This window comes from Venturia canescens, chromosome 6 (genome assembly GCF_019457755.1).
Source record: "Venturia canescens isolate UGA chromosome 6, ASM1945775v1, whole genome shotgun sequence".
NCBI classification, from domain to species: domain Eukaryota; kingdom Metazoa; phylum Arthropoda; class Insecta; order Hymenoptera; family Ichneumonidae; genus Venturia; species Venturia canescens.
This window is the reverse complement of record NC_057426.1, coordinates 9,946,723-9,964,493: the sequence shown is the minus strand read 5'-3', so window position 1 is coordinate 9,964,493 and position 17,771 is coordinate 9,946,723. Positions and strand designations below refer to the sequence as shown.

Here is a 17,771-nt window from a genome sequence, read left to right as displayed (position 1 = left end):
TGTCCACGCTCTAGAGGAGACTATGGAAATTTGTAAAAAGACAAATATACTCTGAAAAGTAAAAAAAAAAAAAAAACAAAACAAAAAAAAACAAAAAGTTTGAGAATTAACATGACATTTCATTTTCTTAACTCTTCGTCCAATAGCGACTCAGTTCTGTGTTCTTTTAATGTTATCGGAAGATCTCGAAACAGGTATTTTGGATGTTTCACTATTTTACTCTGTCGAATTCTGATATTTCATCGACGATGGGTTCTTGGAATGAAAAACAATTTCCCTGGAGATGACATTCAATCGTAATGTGAAAAAGAAAGGGCGCCTTCGCAGGACGTTAGTTGCGATAAGAAAATCTTGGCATTTCGGATGATGATTCATCGTTTGATATTGTTTCGCTCAAGAAGAATTAAAGCCCGGAGAAGAAATGACAAAACTTTCTTTTGGAATATTCCGACGAGCTGCAGTAGGTGGGAAAGAATACGGTGTACTCTTTGCAACGCTATTTCAAGAAAGCAACTCGATTGAGCTGTTCTTCTTTTTATTTTTTACACTCAACGGCCCACAATTTGTTGACACAAGTCGTTGTTAATAAATCCATATTCATCACTCGACAGACACTGTACCGGTTCCCTCTCGTTTCTTCAAACGTATCATCAAGAAAACTTAGAATTAATCACTCTTGGTTGAGAGGCTGCAAACATCTGCTCATTTTTTTTCTACGATGGTCGACCAGCTTCAACTATTTATTTTTCTCAATTAGTTCCTGGAATTAAGGAAAAAATAATTGGTTGGACCTTGTTATGATTGGAAAATTTTTCAAATCCGTGAAGCGATTTGTTAATGTTGAGAAGTAAGTTTTTTGAATTTCGAAATTAGTATTGAGAAATGAATTGCAATGTTTTTACTCTTTTAAAAACTCGCTATTCTTATGATTGCACTACTTTCTAAGTAATTTTTATTCTCTGTTTTCTACATTTATTCCCGAACTTCTATACTTTTCTTGTATCTCGTCCTTGCGATGTTTCAAAAATTTTTCAGTTCAAAGGAACAGACAGCTGCGCTGTACTGAGCCTTAAATATCACAGACGTGTACAAAATTTGTGGGAGTATTTTGATTGAAAAAGTTGACTGGATGTTCAACACGAACCACAATCGGAGACGGAACTTCGAAACTTGATAAATTGTATGTTTTCATATCTTTTTGAAGTCACGTAGAAATAAAAGAAATAGATTTGTCGGTTAATTACACGTACCTTGGGTTTACGGTGGGGGCCTCTACGAGGATATGGCCCTAATATGTCCATTTCTCCGTTGAAAAAATCTGTTTTCCACAGCACAACTGCGTGCATGGTGATAAAAACTGCCAGCACCAAGGAGTGATCGATCATCATTTTTGAAATCTGATATTTTTCGCTTTATCAGAGGACCTTATTACAATTCTGTTGGAGTATTTGCTGACGTTAATTGGTATGTTACGAAGAGATCAGCTAGATCAGCTGTTTGTAGTTAGTGTTAGGTTAGTGCACATGAAAGATGATAGAATCTGAAAAAAAAAAAATACAGAATGCGCATGCGTTGTGCCTGCAGGCCTGCAGCAACCCGTACACGTCAATAGATGGCAGCATGTCATTCTTCTCCTGGGCAACGGAATCAGATTTATGCTCCGACCGTGCATATTCCCCATTGAAATTTTGCATTGGCATCACTGAGCTAGATCGCTTAGATTCATAGAGAGGCATGATACTAATAGAAAATATTTTTCTGTTTTATCATTCGTTATAAGTATTAATGAATTTAATACAGATAGAGCGTCGGGTTGTATTTTTTGAAGTCAGCAGCGCTGATCACTCGCTAATTCAAATATTGAAGTGCTGCATGAGCACTTGAAGAAAAAAGATACGACAACAGAGATTCTCAACTTTGTTGACAGTCGAGTAAAGACACATTTACATCTTTACCAGAAACATTTCAACGAAAATTTGCACAACTACCACCATATATCAACTCTGCAAAACATTCTATTCGTAAATCTATAAATCGCAACGACTGTATCATGAAAATAAATAATATGAAAATATTATATCTAACGGTTCATTATTTGAAAAAAATACTTCCATGAAATATCCAAACGTCATCCTGACGTTCACGTGTTTTGATCATTCAATCGGCAGAATGTCTACATTTGTAACATGAAAATCATTTTTCATATTTCGCGCACTCGTATTTAAAAAAAAAATCGTTGGTGTAGTTACTCACGGTTACAGGAACGGGCCTCGATCTTCTTCCTACCTTTTTCTCCCGCGATCCTTGCGATCTTCGTTTTCCTCGACGATCCTCTCCCTCTTCTCTTCCTCTTCCTCTTTATCTTCCTCCACGATCCTTTCGCTTTTCCTCTGCCTCTACGATTCTCTTATCCTGCTCCATGGTTCTGATCATAAATAACTTTTCACATATTTTCAACACACTTTTCTTCCAATGTTTTTTCGTCCTCCCATGTTTGGAATTTATCATTATTTCACCTTTAACTTTTGTTATCACTTCACCGTATCGCAGAAAATCGTAATCGCGATTTATTATCACAAAGTTATATTTCCGCTGGTCTTTTTTTCGAGAACGAACTTGGGTTTTTATTCACCAAAAATTTAACTTTATACCGACGCGAGAGAAAAAATTCGTTATTTAATTGTACGACCGATTGAATACGAAAATTAACATAAACGAAAAAAAATATCCCCATTTTCAGGGAGGGCTCTTCTTTACCTACTCTTCCCTAGGTTTTTTCCCCAGAAAACCGTTTTTGCGCAAATGGATAAGCCAATATGTCGAGTAACAGAAAGAATTGTAGTGACAAAACCTGTACCACCGTTTCATAGAGAATCGAGTGTGCCCGCGTGCGTGCACGCGTGGTCGGTTGCTCGCGTCCTATTGTTAGCATTTGACTAGTAAAAACTATTCGTAATGCTGTACATAGCTGCGGTTATACGCGTTGCGTGCGTTGCTTAGCGTGCAGCGTTTGCAACTCCGACTTATCTGCATGGAATCTTGCCTGCGCGACTTCAAAGTGATACAGAAACTGTATCGAGCTCGGAACTGTGTCAAACTATCCTCTATGGAGTAGATTTACTGACTGTCCGTCTTCGCTTGCCGACAACCCCATGGCTTTAGGACCGTGCGTTAGGTGCTTTGCTTTGCGTTGCGTTGCTCGGGGTATGCTTGCATCTTAGCTCGCTTGCGGACACGCGCGCGTGCGAGCATACACAAGACTCTCGAAGCTATATTACAGGCGTCACTAAACTCTTTCTGTTACCGGCCCTTGCCTCGATACTATTTTTCACGAATTACCAAAATTTTATATATACTCATTCGTGTGTAAATTTTGTAATAATAATAACATCGAGTGCGAGGACTTCCCTATCGGCTTATCTATATAGTTGCCTCAAAAAAGGAATCTCAGAAATTAAAAAAAAAAAAATGTATATTGACAAGGAGCGAATCATTATTTTTTATTAAATTTCAACTTTAATATTCGTTACGTTGTGTTTTCGTGTCTTTTATCGATTCGCACGCGTTGCTTCAGCGAGATTGAATTTACTGTTAAAATTATGAAATAACTGTTAAAGCTACAATAATTGATAAAATTATGACCGCTACCAATTTTTATTGGTTTCTATTTTATTTGTTTATCGATTGATTGAAAAAAATTGAATCGTAAAAAAAGATTATTTTAGTCATTCAGGATAAAGTAGGATTCTACGTGTCGTATTTCGTGCCCCGTTTTCTCAATGCACTGGAATATACAATGCGTAGCGATAACGGCACGCTTACGTTCCGCGCCAGTCCTCACCCTACGCCCGCCGGGCGGTGAGTGAAGCGAACTAGCGTCACTAGCGAGCGAACGTGTTGTGCCTCTCTCCTGTCTCGAGCTCCGCCCTGTGTCCGCCCGTCTCCCCTCTCTCCCGCTGGCTGACCCAACGCCTCTATCCCCACTCTGCTCTGCTACTACGCTATAGCGAATAGTCCAAACACGACCAAGCGTAAACGCGTGAAAACGTAAACACGTGAAGAACGAAAACAAACTGAACGAATTATCCAAAATCCATTCGTAAATATTCACCGATTAATTGCGATAATTATCAATACACAAAATTGTATGTACCGAACCGTTGGATAAATTATGATCATCCATTAAAATTATACATTATTTGTGGCGCTCTAATATTTATATATTAAGGTATTTTTATCAAATTTTAATTAATATTTTTTATTTGCGACATGGCGATTAGGAATTTGCGCCGTGCAAATTCCCCATCGCCATGTCTATATTATTTTGACGATTGTTTTTCGATTGATTTCTATATATTTTTTTGTCGATTGGGAATTTGGACGACGCAAATTCCCCATAGTTCATCTTTTGTTGTTCACAGAGAGATTAATAACAATTTTTATTGTTTTGAATCTCGGCGTACACATTCGTTGAACAAAGAGATACGTTATTATAGTTAAACGCAAAATTCGTGCTTCGCTAGACAAAAATTCCGACAGATATACATATAATGTTATATTATATATATGGATGTACATATGTTCAAAAATGTTTCTTGGTAAACAAAAGTGAATGTTAAATAAATATATTCGATTCATCAAGTCACATGTGTATATACAAACTGTTAGTGCATGACTGATGTACATATATGTGAATATTTATTATTCCCGTAATAAAAATCCAACGTGATTTTCTTCAATCGTACTAATTCATATTCAAGTGCTCATGCAGCACTTCAATATTTGAATTAGCGAGTGATCAGCACTGCTGACTCCAAAAAATACAACCCGATGCTCTATCTGTACTAAATTCATTAATACTTATAACGAATGGTAAAACAGAAACATATTTTCTATCAGTATCATGCCTCTCTATGAATCTTCGTGTTCAAGCCCAGTGATGCCAATACAAAATTTCAATGGGGAATATGCACGGTGGGTAATATGCGCCATATACCCGAATAGTCCAGTTGTGCTCAATATGTCGGCGTCGTCGTTGGCGATTTGAGATGGGAACTTGAGAGTGTCAATTGCTTTATAATACCACCCTATACAGAATGAATCACTTCTATTTAAAAATTGAAATCCACATTCAAAATATAGCATGTTTCATTTACTTTGAAGATTTAGTTTCTGTTTGAAAATTGAGTTTTATTGAGTTGATTTCACGTTAAATAATTAATCATAATAATTGACCTCTGAATTAAACACGATTTCATATTTCAAAATAATGCATATACAAATTAATATATGTTTATATATGGCGACGAGAGTATAGAAAAAATCCTCACTATAAGTGCTATAAGTAATAGTGTCGACGACCATTGTCAAAGCACAGACAAAATTGAAAAGATTTCATTAAAGAAACACTCTACTGCGCGATTTCCTGAAATTATTTATTTGTAAATCGCTAGGTTTTTATAACAAACGAAACAATGTATGACCATAAAAGAGGGTTTATCTCGTGAATTAAAATATATGTACAACCATATATATAACCTATAGAACATGATGTAATCTTTATCATTCAAGGCCACCTTTAAACGAAGCTCTACATTTTTTCTGAATCACAATCGCTCTCCCTTTTTTCCTGTTGTTTTATCTTGAAGGAAAATCGCGCAAGTCATTTTCCGAAACAAATCATTTGCACAATATCACTTGACACTAAAAGACGAGACAAATTCAAAGCAAAAAGTGCACATTTTGTATTTCAATACTTTTTGCTTACGCATCCATATATATAGAGCAGCACATCGTATTGACAAAAAAATTACATATATCAGATATATCACCGAGCGACGGGCGTTTACAAAAACAAAAACGCAAGAGAATGGCGTCTCGCAATCTGCTAGTGAATACTGGAAATATATTATCGCTGAGTGATTTAAAAAGGAAAGCTGGACAAAATCCTTCAGAAGAAGTAAATCAAATTTGAATTCATCATTGTTATTTCACCAATACTGACACATGACAATTCCGATTAAGCTATTATGCGTGCATAGAGCAGGTGTCTGTTTTGAAGGTTATTTTTACTTGTAGAATGTTACTGTGATATTTCGGATCATTCCAAATTTGAATACCATCACTCGATTGTTTTTACAATATTTTTTCCTCATAAAACGATAATAAAAAATCGCTGTGCAATTCAAAATGCCTTTTTAAGGTTATGTGTGAGTATGAGAAAACTCCCTTCAGCTCTTAGATGTGGAAAATTTTTTCAACGTTTTGAAAAATACTCTTGATCGATGATAGATGATCCAAATTTTCTGCTTGAGTGGAATTGTGTGTTCTTATATTTTCTGGGCAATTATAAAAAATGTGATATTTAGGTTCTGTAGATGTTCATGTTGATTCTTGAATGAAAACCTTTTGTTGATCAAAGTTCATAGTTCTCTAGATTAAAAAACTGCCAGCGACTAACCTGAAACTTTGATAAAATATGACCACATAAAGTAAAAAATTTACAATTCTACTTTGTTATATCTTTTAAAGTCTATACAGGAAGGTACGTGTGAGGGAAATAGTTCAACATGTAAAAATATAAAGAAATTTCCTTTCATTACAGGAGTTATAATAAAAAATGTAATTAATGAGGAAAAACTACAGTTGGCACTGATAAAAATTTCATCTTATTCAAATAAATTTAAAAGTCCACTGTCAGAAAAAAAACTGTTCTTTTTCGGAGTAAACTTGAATTTCTCTCCAATAAGTGGTTCTGATTCTGAGAAAATTTTTAATTTAAAATTGTTGTTTTGTGTACTGAATTCATAATATAACAAAATTTTTCTTTTTAGCTTATCGAAGCTCTAAAAATCACTCTGAACGAGCCACGAAGCAAGTATGATACACTTAACACGGTAAGTAGAATGAAAAATAGACAAGACCAAACAAGACTAAGATTTTTTATAGTACAAGCATAGTAGAGTGTTGAACCTACAAGTCATTGGAAATTTTTTTTTTATCTGTGCAGATAAGCTGTAATGAAAATCTATCGTTGACCGATATTGAGAGAAACGAGCTGAAGATTAGTGTCAAAGTTTTCATTCCACAAGCCAATAAAAAAGCCCTTGGTGAAGCTCTTGATCAAGGTATTCGCTAATCAATTCCCTCCAGTATGCTACTTCGATGATTTATTAATTAACAAAACCCTTGAATATACTAATTTCATATTTTTCAATAGTTTTAACAAGCTTGGATGCTGGTTCTCTAGAATCTGTTGTTATATCTTATGACACAATTGGCAAAACTCCTGAAGATATATTATCTGCGTTGAAACAATTGTGGCCAGTTCTTGAACATTATGTACAGGAGGGAACAATTTCTGGTGCTGGTGTGAGTGACGTCGATACCGATGTGTTTGTTCAACTTCATGAATGGGCAGCGGTAAGTCCACAAAATTGGGAAACAGTTTTCTTTCTTCAAATCTTATGTAATAATCTTTGGGTTTGATTCTACTTTGAAAACGTCCATCATGATTGAAAGTGAAGGAATATCTCATTAATAATGCAATGGTCAAATTACTTATAATTATAATGGAAGAAAAACATGATTGTGATCAACATTAAAACACTGGCCAGTATTTTTTAATAATCTATATAATTGCTATAATGAATTAATTTAACAAAGAATACACAGTCATAGTACAATTTGGAAAAAAAATCTATCATTCGGTTGTTTTGAAGTTTAAGGATTCGACTCATTTTCGTTATGGATCCAATTGAAATTATTTCATTTTCTTTCTGTTGATCTATGTGTGTTTTTTTGTTTTCAGGACGTAAAACCTAACATTGTTCAAATAAATCTTGCCAGTTGTTGCGTTGTGCCTCCTGCGCTGCAGGAATTCACTAAGAAAAACTTCATACAGCTTCTCACACACAGTGATCCTTGTCGTAAGTTTTATGCCATCCAATAATTGCTCATTATGATTGGTTTCAAACAATAAAGTTGAATGAAGTTAAACATTTTATTTCAAACCGATTATACTCCTATCAATATTAAACTTCTTTCATAAACTGTGAGAAAGTTGCATAAGAGGTTGTTGTAAGTTTTATCGATGTTTGACAAAAAGGTTATAGAATTGGTTTGTTTTTGTTTTCGTTTTTAGAATTATTGCCACCCGAAGCAATCAGTGAAGTATTCGGTCCTGAGACAACTTTGAGCTGGGTTGCTCGTTATCAGGTCCACGTCAAATGCCGAGGAGTTCTTGCATCGAAAGGATATCTCGTATCTTTGAGAAAAGAAAAACTCACGTCGGGGTGAGACATTCCTGACTCGAAAATCCCAATATTTTTCTATCAATTATTTTTCTGTAAATCTACAATCACGAAGTTCATTTGTAAATTAATATTGAATCGCCATGAACATATAAAGAAAACGAGTAGTAAGGGACACGAGGTGCAAAGATGATCAAATTGAGCGAAATAGCCAATTAGCTTAATGAAATCCGACATACTTTTAGTGAAAATGAATATTTTAGAGTTTGTCAAATTGAATTAGTTTCCTGTTCAATTTTTTTTTTTGTATTGATGTTTTATTATTTGTTCAAAATATGCGGACACGAAAAGAAAGAATATATATATATATAATTTCCTTTTATTTCATTAATAAATTGAAAGAACAACAAATTATTATTATGATACGATTAGTTGGAATTATTGTAATGCTACTAGTTTCAGACCCACGTTATGAGTAGATCATATCTGGTACCAGCAGAAACGTCACAAAACGACATGGAAAAAAGGATTACGGTAGTCGTGAAGGTTATATAAAAATCTTTATACATTGAAAGCTCTATCGTTTTAATAATATAAATGGTACAAAAAAGCTACTAATGCACTCGAGGGACAAGGTTCAAGTGGCCGCAAAAATTACGAACAAAATAAAAAATTTTAGAAGAAACAAAGAGCTCAAATACAAAGCAAGGTCCAGTAGGAGTATTATGCAAAATCTTGTTCTAAATTTATCATATGCTGACCGAGCGAACTTTGAGGAGGAAAATTCCACGTTGACATCCCCAAAAAATTCAAGTTTCAGCGCAAAATAGATCCCAAACTATTTTCTCACTATCCATTCGCTTTTTTGACTTATTTTTAACTGCCCCATAGTACCCTACATGTAGTTATTCTGATGTGAGGCACAACATATTCACAGAAATCATGTTGATCTCGTTACGTCGTCACCTGCTGGGCTCGCAACCGCTGTTTTTGTAGCCACAGGATTGCTATCTGGACCTTTGCACCTCAATCAGGAGGGTATTATTAGTGGGTTGTACTTGAGCTCTCGCAAGGCAGGATTGCTGATGCGCCAACTGTTTATATCAAAACATTTTATTCCAAATACATAATTCTTTATATGCGGGATGAATGTATTTGTTTGAAGTGAGGAATTGGTGTTCAAGGAATGTAAGAAAACGGATCGATAGGGTTGATCAATTAACGACGACTTCGACCATTCTTCTAGCACTTGGCTTGTATAAATGCTTTTTTCATAGTTACTAGGGTCGCCATGTTCAATAAGCGGCAGATATGTAGTGGCGTCGATGCTGGCAGTAAAAGTGGCCTTGTTCAAGTCGTTAGTAACTGATAGTTCATATATGTAACGTGATTCAGGCCCAAGCGGCTCCATATTCAAATCATTGGACCTGCTACTTATAGAGCAAGTCTCTGCCCACTGTAACGTCGCAGATACCGGTATACCCGTATGAGTCATCCACGTTTCGCATTCGAAAGGATCCATTTCGTAATATTTATAGATGTTCTCGGACATCTTATATATCTTCTCCTCCATATCTTGGGCCTCCAATTCAATAAGCTTTTCATTAGTTACGAAATTGACGAAGGACGTGTCTAGTTGACCAACTGGGCTCCTTTGTCTTTTCTTAGGGCGCAATCCCAGCCAATCACGTGCACTGATATCATTCTTTAACAACATGATGTTCATGCTGCATCCCAATATTAATGACATATTCTGAAATGATGTCATGATACCTGGACCGTGCAGAAACCTGTAGATTTCTCCATTCGTATCTATTGAGCCACCAAGTAGGTAGGGTCTAATTTCGCCGAAAATGGCGTTTTCACTATTTCCGGTCGGCCGAAAGTCACTAGCCGAAATGACTGCAGTCAGATAGGAAGATGGGATCTATGTTGGTACGTAGCCGTCTGACCGTCCGGTGCTGACACCTAGCGGGGTGCGATGAACTTGAAGGCCAAGAATGAACCAGGACCAAACGAATCAAAACGAATGAAGAGAACTGCTGACTAAACACACAGCATCAATAAGAACTCATAGAAAAAAAATATTTTTTATTTTACAATCGATATGGAAACTCAGCGACACTTATTACGTTATTCTTAATACATTCAACTTTATTACACATTATATTTATTTGCGTACATTCGATAAGTTTGACGATGTAATGATGCTGGATCCACAATAACAATAACAATAACTGTCAACAAGCAGTAGCTTTAGTTTTTTCCTCCAGTTTTGAAGTCATGCTCGACTTGAAAAAAAATGTCTTCAATTGATTAAACAATTTCTAGCTTTTTACTGAGAGACAATATTTTATTCCAGTGATTTAACAACAATTTCATTGACATACAGAACAATTCTGTAAACAATTGTGTTGATTTGTACGCATGAAAAATATATTTATATCATCGAACAACTGATGCTGATAATGATAAGCAAATGATGGAAAATTTTGTAAAATCGGATTTGTTTTCAAACTTTTTGCTGCTGGACCAAGAGTCTGTACTGTCACGCGTTGGTATCGCAGGAGGATAATAAATCTCAAGAATATATAGAACGCACTAAATCTATCCCCGTATGCAAATTGGTACGAGGATAGTTTCGAGACTGCTTAGAAATTCAGTCAGTTCGAGGGATGAAACGGCCATCTGTTATTCAAGCAACTTGTTTCTTTTTGTCTCTCCTTCTTTCCTCTTTCTCTTGCGTCTATGTTAATTCCTTTTTCGAGCTCATACCGTGATCATTGAAAAAATCGTACGAGGAAATACGATACCATGATTGAATTTGTTCAGTGTGTAATCGAATATGAAAATTTTCAATTTCATCGAATATCTGCATTCAAACTAATTCTCCATAATGACCCCCATTATCGTTGTTTTTAATATTACTAACTATCGTGCCCATCGAATCTGAATAACATCGATTTTTTCATCAGATTCATAACGAATTATAATGTGCTTCCGTACTCGAACGGAATAACGACTAGTTTTATTCAATGAAACTGTGATTCGAAACTCACCAAAAATACAACAATATTGACTGCTTCGTTAGACTGATATTATATTAAACAAACAAAAAAATAGAAATTCGTTGAAACTTCTTTCTGTACGTATCGAATTTGAGGATTCAATTTTCCAACCGAGTTGAGACTAATAAAAAAAAACGTGTCCAAGTTTTTTTTACGAATTTGTTGCTCTTTCGAAAAAAAAGATTTTTTTCTAAAGTCCTCTGGAGAGAAAGACGTAAAAACTTGTTGATATACGTACGCCTTTTTTAATCTTTTAATCTCGATCCAATTGGACAGGAAAAAATTTTTTGAGATCGGGAGCGATAAGAAAAAATGACTTGCGATATGCAGCGTTTGTTCGTAGCCGTCGGTGGAGCGGTAGCCGATCAGGAGTCCCCTAGCAAGAGGACCGAAGGGAGAACCAAAGGGAGAAGAGAAGAAGAGAATCCTCACTCTGTATATGTATATCTTGGCGTTGTTGAAAAGACCGCCTCGATATATGCCCTTCGATTTTTCGTTTTGCATTTACCTTTCGCTTCTCTACCTTTCGGTTCTCTCTTTAGCGGAGTTCTCTCATGAGGGAGAGGGAGAGCGATTCCTCTTCGTTCACTCCCTCCTTCGCCAACATCCTCTCGCTACCTTTTCTCGTCTCCCTTTCTCTCTCTCTCTCTCTCTCGCCCTTACTTTCTCTCGCTCTCTCAATTTTCCTCCTTCTCTTTCTCCGGTTCTCTAAACCGTGGCTCTTTTGCGTTAAAGCCGCGCACCGCGTGGCACAGTGGAGACAACGAGACGACGGGAAGATGCGGGGGACTTGTGCCCGGATAGCGTAAACGCTGCATGGAAACTTGTCTCCTTGGGTGTAGAAAGAGATGGAAGGAGAGGAGAGAGATATCGGGGAAGGAAGAGAGTTGGCTGGAATTTGGACCACTTTTGAATTTTCGGACTTCCCTGCCCTTTTTTGACCTCATTCTAGCTTCCTTTCGTGCTCCAAATCCGAAGGAAACGATCGCGAAAGCTCTCGGTAATTAACTTCCCTCCGACCACAAATTTTCCAACAATAAATCGGCAGTTTTAGTAAACGCGTTAAAACTCATCGAACAAGCATCTCCGCACGTTTTCTTCACAACAACCGAAATGAACGCGTCGAATATTGAACAAATGTCTCCCTCCACTCGCCTTTAAATGCTGGTCCATTTTATCACAAATTTCATTGCCTCGTATACTTTCGTACACAGTCTCGAAGCTTTACCGGTCTCCTCTCCTTTATAGCCCCCCGCTACTTTATCACGCTCCATTTTGCATCATCCCGTCCCTTTTCCACCCCCTCGGACAAGAGAGAAAAGGCCAGAGAGAGGGAGATGCCGCGAGAAAGACCGGGAGAGAAAATGCAAAGACTTCTGCCTCGGTTCCCTTTTGCGCAGTGCGCGCCCGCGCGGGGTATGCCCGCGAGAACGTCTCGCTACGTTATTTCCCTACCTACTCGATCGGGACCAAAAGCCCTCTCGGATCTCTGACATACTTTGTATGTTAATGCCACATAATGTCGGTTTTGTTCCTGTTTTTCCAGCATTTATTTGTTCGGCCTCGCTTTTGCTTATAAACGACTCTCCGCTCTAATGTATGTATAGATATATATATTTACGACGTTATGTTTATATATATATATGCGTGTGTGTATATGGACCCTTTTCGACGAGCCACCAGCAAGTATCGTTGTTTTCGTACACAAGTGCGAGACAAGGGCGTCTATTATATTCCCCTTATGTGTCCCTCTGTGGCGTTCGATTCTCTCTTTAACTCTCTTCGAACCCTTTCCCCTTGGGTGTGTTGAGGGAAAAGAAATTGCTTCGAAATGCACAAAAATCAGCCACAAATCATTCCGGGCCTTTTAAAGAAACTTCCAAACCTCACTTCCGCAAGTCTTCATTGAGATCAATGACTTTGCCAGGCAATTTTATTACTTTTGCCACAAATACAAACTGGAGCAAAACGGATATTGGCTCACTGATTCGTTTCCATTATTACAGAGAGCAGATTTTATGAAGAAACAGATGGCACGAGAGATCCTTGGGTTTGTTGGAGTTTCATGAAAATATGGAGACGAAAAAATATTTTGTTTTTCGGATAAGAAATTATTACAAAGCAGCTCGTCGTTTTTCCAGCTTTCCTATTCATTTTTTCCCCACGAAAAACAGTGAAGGCGAATCTATTTCGGGTCTTACTTTGAAAGGAAAACGTTTTTGTAGAAAATCTTCATCATCGTTTACACGATGATGAAAATTTTCCTTAATTCCATAGTCTTGTTATTTTTTATTGATTCTACAACTTCGATCGAGAATCCAGATCAAACAACGTGCATTGACAAATGATTGCAATTTGAAAACATCGCGATAAAAACGATGACGATAATTTTTCATTGAAAGATTGATCCGACTGTGGAATGATTGATACAAAACAATGGGAAGGCTCGCAGACACGAACAATCGGAGCTAGTGAATCGCTGCTTGAGTGACCAACCTCCGTGTCAGTACATCGGCAAACTCTTGTACTGTATATGCCACTGCTATAAACACACATTTATCGTAGATGCAGCTTGTATGGGCGATTCTTCGATCTCATTTGACGAGCAGAGTCCCCGAAGAAAATAAATCGCGTCGAAGACTTTTCGGCGGCAAATTTAACGCTCCTTATATTCTTTCCAAACTCTTCTAACTTAATCAACGAATATCCAATTAAAACGAACGGAATATCGAGCGAAAAACATTAACAGACTTTTGTCGATTCTCAATTTGATCCCAGCACAGTTGAACTCGAATTTGCTACACTTGGCGCGAAACGCCTTATCCATATAAAAAACAAATCAATTTCGATATATTCATCCGAAGGCTCGAGCTGGCTCCACGAGGTCAGAATCCTCCGAAGATCGAGGAGGGTTTGAAAAGGGTCGTGAGCTATGCACTCACCGCGATATCTGGCTACAAAGCTGCCCGCCGTTTCGTACCGTTCTGCTCGTGCGACCGCACGAGAAATCAATTGACATGGAACGGTCCATACAAGAATAAGCGTAGCGGAGATCGCAGGGATGTAATATAGACCTGTTACATGGGACTTTGCGTTGACAGGTGATGCCAGTAACTGAATTGGCTCGCGTTCCCTGATCCTCGCAACTTTGCAGCAGAGTCGGCTCTTTTACTCTCGTTTGTATTCGACCTGTTCTATTTGCGAGTCACGTATAAAGCAAACACTTTTTGCTCGTAAAGTAGTGCTGAGTAAACATGCGTCTTACGATACTCAAACGTTTTCGAATGTACGAAGGAAAGTCATAATTCTCTTCTTACGGGAAGCAAAACGGATTTCGTTCAAAATTTTCATAAATCGAATAAAATAGAGGCTTTGACGCGATGTTTCTGTTAATCATTCGCTAATTCTCAGCAGAAACAACGTTAACGTCATAATTCAAATAATTCAATCTTCCGTTGGATTGACTTTTCCATTCGTCTTTCGAAATCACTGTGACGATGACGTAGTTATCGGTATTCGAACTTTTACCAAAACGCATTTGACTTCGGTCTGCATGACGAAAAATAATAAATTCTTGGCATTTCGCAAACTGCCCATGCTCGCTGTTAGGATTTTCAATATTCGAATGCGACGTTTCAAATAATCTGCGGCGCGAACATCCCGCTCAGACCGCTCGAATTTCCGATCAGATCAGAGCCCGCAAGTACCGATGTTTTAGTGCAAAAGTAGCCAAACGAAGCGACCTGATGAAAAATCTTTATTGTTTTCGAGCGACGAAACGTGTGTGATCGAAAAACGCCGTTTCCAAAGTTCAAATACGGAGAGCGTTTGATACGGCGTGGATGTTAGCTCGTGTATGGAGCGAGCATATACTTGTCTCGGGCACATAATACATAGCAATGTACAATTGTATATGGAATAGTTGCAAGGAACAGAAGCAGGAGTACGTTGGCAAGGGAAAAATAGTAGATATATTTATCTGTATGCGTTCGCGTTTACGCGAGTGTGTGCATACGCGAGTGTGTGTGCGTCAATATATATATAGCAGTACAAAGGCAAAGGCAAATGCTTGCTCTCGCTCCTGTGCGCGCGATGCAAAGAACCGCGGATATAAATAAGCGGCTGTCGTTTGCGGAAGCAGAAAACGGCCAAAAGGACGAAAAATAAAGGAGAAGGAGGAGAGAAGAAGTCGAGAAGAAAGGTATATAAGAGGCGAGGGAGAACGGAGAGAAGAATAAATAAGTCGAGGAGTAGGACACAGCGAGAGAGGACACCCTCAAGATTTTCTCCCGCTCCCTCGTTCCTTCTTTTTCGGCCTTCTTCTCTTTACTCCTCTCTCTCTCTTTCTCTAGAGTCCCTTGGCAGGGGAGTTTTGCCGCGCTGCGCTTATTCTTTTCTCGATCGTCCTCTCATCGTCCTTATACTTCGTTGTCGTCGTCGTCGTCGTCGTCGTCGTCGTCGTTGCCGATCTACTACTTTTGTGAAACGATCTTTTTCGCCTTTACTCTGAGAAACTTTGCGATCGCGGTGGGTTTTGCGGGCAGGAGCAACAGTAGAGAAAGTAAGAGCAACGAGAATCATCGCTTTATAGCACTGCGAGAGAATTCCAGAGAAAGAAGAAGGAAAAGAAAGAGGGAGGGGAGGGGGGGAGAGAGAGAAGGAAGGATAAGCAACACCAGTTAGTTGGTGGTTACGATACACCTGGGCAGGTGTATCGCGATCTCGTTATCTCCGAGACACACTTTTTTTCTTTTCTTACCTTTTTTACGCTCCTCGTTTTGTTTTTCTTCCTGTTACCCACGCTCGCAGCCCGTGCCCCGTTAGTTATATGGTTATAACCATGACACTCTACGGGAGGGCTTTTTGCGAGGAAAAATCGTCACTTTCCTTACGACACTCTCACCAACCCGAGACAGGACCACCACCGTCTTTGCACACTCTTCAGAGAACATCTTGTACGACCACCGCAAATCTCTCGATCTTGATCTTGTACGTTCGCTTTTACGTCACGAAAAACTCGTGCGAAAATACATAAATGAGGCGACCGAAGGAAACGCATATTCGCGAGTCGATTATTCATCTCGCTGAATGCGGCTGTTCGAAGAACAAGCAAGAAGCAAAGAATGTTGAAATATTACAGGTAAATACTTTTCGGCTTTAACGAAGCTGACATTCCGAACATACACGAAATCACGAATCACGTATTCGACCTTAATTATCAAATCGGAAACCGAAAACAGATTTATTGATCGAAGACTCGCACACGGGGAGAATTTAATTTGAAAAATTACCGTGAGTAACGATGGCGCGCGGTGACGAGCTACAATTCATGACATTATTACTGGAGAAAAATTGATGAATTTTCTGTAAATTAAATAATATTTATTCTTCCAAGTAGAAACTTTTGCCGGAGCGTTTTGTAAATTTTGACGTCCTATCTGCAATATTTACTGCCATAAAACTGATAATTCGGCACAATCTTTGAAAAATTTTACAGTCCGTTGCAGAAATGAATACTTTTCGTTAACTTGTTCCCGCAGTCAAATATATCACGGTAAATTTTAGAGTAAATTTCACGTTTAACCTATCGATACGTTATTCGAAGAATATTATGAGTTTAATGAATGAAAAACAATTCTTTCGTTGTTTTTTCGTATGTTAAACCCGCGAGCTGTTTTTATTAATTAATTTCCAATATCGCGTTCTATCAGTATGAAAGCACGTGGGCCATTATCAGAAAATTTTTCGTTGAAACGTGGAGCAGATTATAATCTCCGATTCGATAACGGAGCTTCGAAACGTTTGAGTTTCACTGCTCACGCATATAAGTATATTATTGCAGGTGTGCGTGGACACAGAGCATGGTTTTAAGGTACGATTCTCGTCTGGGTCGACAGGCAAAAGATGGTTAGACTGGAGCACTGGAAGAGCTAGAGAGAGAGAAAGAGGAAAAGCAGAATAAGGAGAAAAGAAGAGGAAAAAAGAAGAGCGAAGAGTGTGGCAGAAGCGTAAGGTAAGAGAATGGAGAAAAGGAAGAAGGAAGGATTATAAAGAAAGCAGAGGAGAAGCAGAACGCAACAGAAGCGAATGCAGCGGTAAAGGCGCAGGTCTGACTGGGCACAGGATGTTTATTGGCGCATCTTCCAGTCTTAAATCTTTATGTTGTCTCCGGAGTCGGGCTTTTCTGTCGTCCACCCGTATACACTCCTATTCCTCGCGAAGCTAAAAGAGGGAGAAACTGTAAGAGACCGAGGGGGATGCTGGAGAGGAAGCGCCGCGAGGTTATAGTACACACATACTTTGGCGAGAGAGAGATAAAAATAAATAAATAAGAGAAAAAAATAAGGACGGAGATAAAAGGACCGAGAGATGCGAGGGAGTGAAAAAAGACTGAGAGTATTATTATCTTAGTAGTAGTCGTGGTCGTACTAGTAGTTCGGCTCCCTTCTTA

General features: G+C 38.1%; 1 protein-coding gene and 1 long non-coding RNA gene across 2 annotated transcripts; one reads left to right on the top strand and one right to left on the bottom strand.

Moving 5' to 3' along the window:
- Window positions 1-492: 492 nt before the first annotated feature.
- Window positions 493-1,539, bottom strand: LOC122412539 (uncharacterized). Its single transcript, XR_006261377.1, has 2 exons — window positions 1,251-1,539; window positions 493-760 (listed from the first exon to the last, which is right to left on the bottom strand). It is a non-coding gene; the product is annotated as an uncharacterized lncRNA (long non-coding RNA).
- Window positions 1,540-5,522: 3,983 nt separating this feature from the next.
- Gclm (Glutamate-cysteine ligase modifier subunit) lies at window positions 5,523-9,104 on the top strand. Its single transcript, XM_043421658.1, has 6 exons — window positions 5,523-5,959; window positions 6,834-6,896; window positions 7,010-7,127; window positions 7,220-7,422; window positions 7,811-7,928; window positions 8,144-9,104. Exons 1-6 carry the CDS (start codon window positions 5,870-5,872, stop codon window positions 8,296-8,298), a joined length of 747 nt encoding a protein of 248 aa, XP_043277593.1. The 5' UTR covers window positions 5,523-5,869; the 3' UTR covers window positions 8,299-9,104.
- The last annotated feature ends 8,667 nt before the right edge of the window (window positions 9,105-17,771 follow it).